The sequence below is a fragment of the Mastomys coucha genome, unplaced genomic scaffold, assembly GCF_008632895.1.
Source record: "Mastomys coucha isolate ucsf_1 unplaced genomic scaffold, UCSF_Mcou_1 pScaffold22, whole genome shotgun sequence".
Lineage (NCBI taxonomy): Eukaryota > Metazoa > Chordata > Mammalia > Rodentia > Muridae > Mastomys > Mastomys coucha.
In genome coordinates, this window is record NW_022196905.1 from 200,547,166 (window position 1) to 200,553,560 (window position 6,395).

At 38.3% G+C, this 6,395-nt stretch overlaps 1 protein-coding gene across 12 annotated transcripts in view; it reads left to right on the forward strand.

Moving 5' to 3' along the window:
• The window catches only part of Nek1 (NIMA related kinase 1), a 142,188-nt gene that overhangs the window by 130,380 nt on the left and 5,413 nt on the right, over positions 1-6,395 (forward strand). For 2 of the 12 annotated variants that reach the window (XM_031339909.1, XM_031339910.1), the window contains exon 33: positions 4,217-4,397. In XM_031339909.1, coding sequence (XP_031195769.1) covers positions 4,217-4,272 — 56 coding nt within the window. In that variant the 3' untranslated portion in view covers positions 4,273-4,397. Of the gene's footprint in view, positions 1-2,964; positions 4,165-4,216; positions 4,400-6,395 lie in introns of those variants that run through there. The other 10 variants (XM_031339906.1, XM_031339908.1, XM_031339911.1 and 7 more) reach the window with 9 other exon arrangements.

A 6,395-nucleotide genomic window follows, 5' to 3' on the forward strand; every position in this document is an offset into this window, starting at 1 on the left:
GATTTTTGTGTTTCCTCTTTAAGAGCTTCTAACTGTTTACCTGTGTTCTCCTGTATTTCTTTGAGGGTGCTATTTATGTCCTTAAAGTCCCCTGTCATCATCATGAGAAGTGATTTTAGATCTGAATCTTGCTTTTCCGGTGTAATGGTGTCCAGGACTTGCTATGGTGGGAGAATTGGGTTCTGATGATGGCAAGTGACCTTGGTTTGTGTTGCTTATTTTCTTACAATTGCCCCCCCCCCCCGGCATCTGGTTAACTCTAGTGCTACCTGCCCTTGCTAAATCTGACTGGAGCCTGTCCTTCTTGTGATTCTGGTTGTGTCAGAACTCCTCAGAGTCAAGCTGCCTCTGTGATCCTGTGATTCTGGGATCCTGGGCTTGTTAGATCACCTGGAAGAGTGGCTTTCTCTGTGTGTTGTGGGACTGGCTGCAGAGCTTGTGCCCAAGGTCTGCTCAGAACACTAACCCAGACAGACCGGAAGGAACTGGAGTCACTAGGCTGATGGAGTTCCTAAGTGCCTGGTCCCACTGGTCCCAGTTACTCCCAGTTTGAGGACAGATGTTGGTTCCTGCTTACCTTTGATGAAAGGGAGCCTTCTTGAACGGAGCAATTGGATCTCAGATCAAGCCAGTGTTTTAGATCACATCTAAGAGATAAGTAAATAATGCCATATACATGATGCTTACACACGTTTGTTCTCTATGGCAAAATTTGATCTAGCGCATTCAAAGTAAAACCAGTAAGGGGCATATTACAAAGATTCTCTTGAAAGACTATCTCAGAAGTGAGGTGAAGAGATTGAGGGAAACATACTGACATCAACTGATGGTCTATGCATATGCCACATAGACAGGTGCACCTGCTCTCATGCATATTCCCACACCACAAACAACATTTTAACTTTTTAAATGATTGCTTAATATCATTTCTGTTTAATTTCACTGGGAATTGTCTGATTTCCCCAAAATGACCTCAGCTGTTCAGCTCCCATGATAACTGTTAAAATACAGGTTTGGTGAGCATTAGTAACTATCTCTGTTGGTAAAATTGACACTACGTAGCCCATATATAGCTGCTTTCCAGAGTCAGAGGTCAAATAGAGGTATTAATTTTGTAGATTACTTAAAACTGTTTCTAAGAGCTCCTTCACAAGAAGAGAATGAATGTAGTGTGGTTAATGGAGGATTGGCAGAGACTACCAAGTCCTCTCATTGAGCATCAGCAGACCAAGCATGTAATTTTTTTTCAATGTACCTTCCCTTTACATCCATTTTAGATGGGATTTTATATTGTGTTTATATAGTGAAATTCTATACAGCTGTTCAAATAAATGAACCAAACCTTCAGCTATCAATATACATAAGCCCCCCCAAAACCTAAGTTAAATAAGTCATATGTGATATGACTTATATGACATCTAAAACAATCCTATTACTTTTGCATATGTTTAATAACAGTGAAAAAGTATAAGCAAGAAAAATATACATCAATTTAGTGTCCTTAAAAATGACCTTAGAAAAGGAGGAAAGGTCACCAAAGTGGGAAAGTATACTGCTTCTAATATGCATTTTCTTAAATATCAAAATCAGTAGGGCCAAAAGTTAACCTCTGTTCATGCTAGGTAGGCATACATGTGCTCATTGCTTTCCTGATTTTCTGAAGCAGTGGATAACTCTAAAAGTGAGTGAATTCTAGGAGAGAGTGGTGAGTGACATTAGAAGCAATCAAAGTATGTTTAAGTTGCATGAAGCACTGATGTTACTCCATGGGCTAAAACAGTGGGTGGCAGGGTCCACGTGGGTCCTGCAGGAGAAGACACCCTATATAGAAGGATGCAAAACATCGCAGTAGAGAAGATGAGTGAAGACTGGTAACTAACTCAAGGACTATTTTCAAATATTTTCATGACCTGGAGATGAGAAGGTTTGTGGACATATTAAGCAGGTAGGGAGTGAGTACAAAGTAGGGGCTGTACAGAGTGTAGTGTTTGAGAGGATGCTTGGATTTACTGAGGTGCAAAAGTGATATGCAAATCAATGTGCTTAATTCATTCAAGTGTTTTTAAGAGTAAACATTCTTGTGGTTTATGTAAATAAGAATGGCTAATGCATTGTATTTTACTCATAAAATGGAATGGTATGTAGACATTAAAGCCACAAAGAATATGTACATCATTTGTCCTACAATATTCTATTGTGAGGTTTTCACAAGTTGAACGCTATAATGGTACCTAGCATATCCACCACAGAGACTCTACCGTGAGCATTTTTTTTAATTTTTATTTTTAAACAGAAATCAGAGCTGAAGATATTGCCTACCAGCTCTTAGCTCCATTTTTTTTATTATTATTATATGTGTATAAGTACACTGTAGCTGTACAGATGGCCGTGAGCCATCATGTGTGGGGCTGCTGGGAATTGAACTCAGGACCTCTGCTGGCCCCACTTGCTCCAGCGTAGTTCACTGTAGCTGTCTTCAGATGCACCAGAAGAGGGCGTCAGATCTCATTATGGGTGGTTGTGAGCCACCATGTGGTTGCTGGGATCCGAACTCAGGACCTTTGGAAGAGCAGTCTTACCTGCTAAGCCATCTCGCCAGCCCTACCATGAGCGTTTATAATCTTGCTTTTCATATCACTGCACTTCTTTATCCTTCTGTTGTGTGTCTTATGTGGAAACTTCATGTCCCAAGCCTGCATCCTGGTCTAATTTTCTTAGTTATTTTCGATTCACAAGGCAATCTAAGGATTTATATTTACATAATTGTAATACTAGTTGTCTTTGAAATTTTGTACCTTCATTCTTTGTAATACTGTCTGGATGTTGTACAATGAATATGTGCTATTGTAACAAAATTATATTTAATGCTCAACTAAACTTTAGAGAGAAAAAATGCTTTTTATAAAAAATATAGATACTGCTTGAATTAAAATGAAGTGAATTATATTTTTCTTTTTTCTACAGATAATGATGAATAATCCTCAGACCATTCTTTAATAGTCAACTATAAGAACACATTTGAACTTGGCTCATAATACAAGCTTCCTGGGAAATAGAGATTATTTATGAGAAATACCAGATTTAAGATGGGGAATGCTTATTGCATGAAAAAAATTGAAACGTGTGATTCTTTTCCTCACATTTTATCTACCTTATTTTGTTTAATGGATTCTACAGCTGACTCTCATAGAATGTATGTTTCTTTAAATCACCTCACCAAAGCATTGACTCCGAACTAAAGATTTACCATGCAATAAGGAACTACTTTTAGCAACTGCCTTTCTGTGGGAGAGTTGCCTATATCAAAAAGGCCTGCTCTTGGTGTTTCATTTAAATTTCAGCGTGACTTTTTTTTCCCCGTCTAGCATTTTTTCATCCTGGCTAGCAATTCTGTGTTAAATAATTCTTGTCAAGGGCTCTATTCAAATCTCTACATTTAGAAGATGAAATTTTAGCCTAAAAGTTTGTATTCTTAAATTATTTTCAACCACTGGATCTCTCCCTTAGCTACCCAATGGAAACAAGCTGTAGAAGCAAGCCTAAAAATCATTTAAAGATTTGATTTTAAGGGAATAGCAAGGTTATATTTACTGATACTTAAAAGTTCCCTAATTCTTCTATTTCTCTTTATAGACCAAAAATGCTGTATCTAAAAATCAGGCTATAATTTTAAACCTAGAATATAGCATAAAATTGTCCTTTTGGTTTTTAACTCCTCGCATACATGTGGCTCAGTGGTCACCTGTGTTAAAAAGGAAGAGGGGCCTTTTTCTTTTGGCACCATGACAATTTAGTAACTACTATGGGGAAGTGTTTGCCTATTATTTTCAGTGTGAGGATTTAACCAGGTCATTACAATGGTGGTCACATAGTTTCAGTTATATGAACCTACATATAGAAACAGTTATAGCTTCAGAATTTGCAAAGTATACATTGTGTCATTATCTACAGTCCAGATGTTCCTAATAAAATAAAAGCAGAAATGTGTACTTCTTGGTACCAGTCAACCTGATTGGTGTAACCTGTCATCTGAAACATGGAATCTTACCTTGTAGCACTATTAGTACTGTATTGACTTTATTATGTATTATTTCTAACATCCAAAGTAAATAGTTAATTTTTCTATTTTTATTTTGTACTATTAAATTTCTATGATGTACCTAAGTATATTGGTTGTCCTTATTAACACTGTTCTCAATTCTCTGCCGTCTTAAAGCAGACTCAAACTGGCAGGGGTGTGTGCAGAGGAAGAGAGTTCACCTGGAAGCATGATGCCAGGCAGTAAGTAGGGCTGAACTTGGACTTTTAAGCAACCCTCCCCTGAAGTTACCTTAATCTTGCAAAAGACCTTGGCAACCTTAAGGAGCTCCTAACAGGCCCCACCTCCCAAAGCCACACCTCCTCGCCATCACCCTGTGAGACATACTTTAAGCAGATGGACCCTTGGACACTCAGACCATCTTCAACCCAGAGCATATACTTAGAAAATATGTGGTAGAAAACAATGAGTTCTGAGTGTTGTCTGCAGTGATATGAGAGAAAGCAGGTTTATGTTTAAGAACTGCACCAGACAATATACTGATCAGATGGTTTTATTGCACTGAGTAAGGAAGATTAACCTACAACAGTGATGGGCTGGAAACAGTGCTGTAGGTTTACAGCTCACAGGAGAACGTGGGGTGGGGATGGAGAGCTTGTAGCCAGAAAAACCAGGGGTCTCTATCACTTCTCGGATATTTTAAACTCAAAGGTTAAAGTGCAGTTTCTTACATTAAACATTTATGAACAATTCAATAACTTAAGCCTCCACCTTGAACCAGAAGTAAATTCAAAGTTTCCAAAGGAAATTATTTTCCTAAATGGCTAATCTATCTAAAGTATGCAAAAACTGAAGACTCCAAGAGGTAGGAATTTAATATCAATAATACTGATAAATCTGTAGCTAGGTTAGAAAATATTTGATACATAATTAAAAATATCTGGGATGAGGATAACTGACTCTGTAGCAGACAGCCATCTAACGGATTAGAAGGAAATAAGAGCAATTTGTTCCCAAACCATTCAAAATGTCTTTTTCTTGAACAAAACCTACTGTGCTAGGTTGCTATAACAGATAGAGTTTTCTTAGTACAGCGTAGTGGCTTGGAAGTCCAGAGTCGTGGTTTCTAGTGCAGGTTCTCAAGTCAGCTTGCAGGTACCTTGAGGCCGTGAAAGTGAGCTCTCTACTGTGTTGCTAACTGTAGCCTCCAGGCCTGTTCTTAGGACCTCACTTACTCTTGATTGTTTGCTTGGCAGCCCCATGTCCACTAGCTCTTCTTAGCAATGAGGATTGTTCAGTTGGAGAGGAGTCACAAATGTTTAATCCACAGTATTACTCAAGCTCACTCAAAAAGCCTTTATCTAATTACTCATAGCCTTCAGCTAATTATGACAGAAAAATGTAGCTTAAATCCTTCCACAGTGGAGCCTTCCAGATGGATCCAGTGATAAAATCTATCTATCAAGCACTTCTGGATTCTACATAAGCTACTCTAAAATATAGGAATGCAGGGAGCATTGTCCACGCTCAAAAAGCAGAGCGCAACCTGTACCCAAAGTGGGTGAAGCACAGGTGAAGGGAGATTGCAATCAAAGAGAACTAACAAATCATACATACTTCCTGAACAATGATTTAAAAAAATTACAAATGAACCAGTGAAGCTCAGCAACAGATGAAATGGATGGTAAGCAAGTGGAGTAATTGCCAGGAACACAGAATTGCTTTAACATTTGAGGAACGATGCAGGTCTTCACGTCAACAGACTAGAGGAAAAACCGTCTTGACATGGAAGGAAAGCTCATTTGAGAGAATTAGGGATTGATTCCCATACATTTTCTGCATACTGGAAACAGAAGGGGAAAACTTCAATCTGATAAAAAGGTCCCATAAAAAAACAGACCTACAGTTGGCAGGATTCAAACAATGTTTCCTCCCTAAAGCAAGAAAGAACATGGATTTCTGCTTGCTTCATTGAGATAGCACCACAGTGATGAACGATAATCAGGACACCTACAAATTATAAAGGAAAAATTTTCACAAGTGACATGGTAGGCAAGACCTAAAAAAGGGGGTGGGGAGAGATATATACAGCTGCTGCAAAAAGGAAAGAGCTGAGGCCATTCAGCTGGGGATGTAGCATAGTTCATAGAGTGCTTACCTGGCATGCACAAAGTTCTGAAACCACATAAAAAATGTGCCTGCTAATCCCAGTGCATAGGAAGTAGATGCAAGAGCATCAAAAGTCCAAGATCATCCTTATTACATAGCAAGTTTTGAAACCAGCCTGGAATACATAAAATCTTATCTCAAAAAATAAACATTGAAGACACCATTTCTTTTTTTTTTTTTTTTTTTT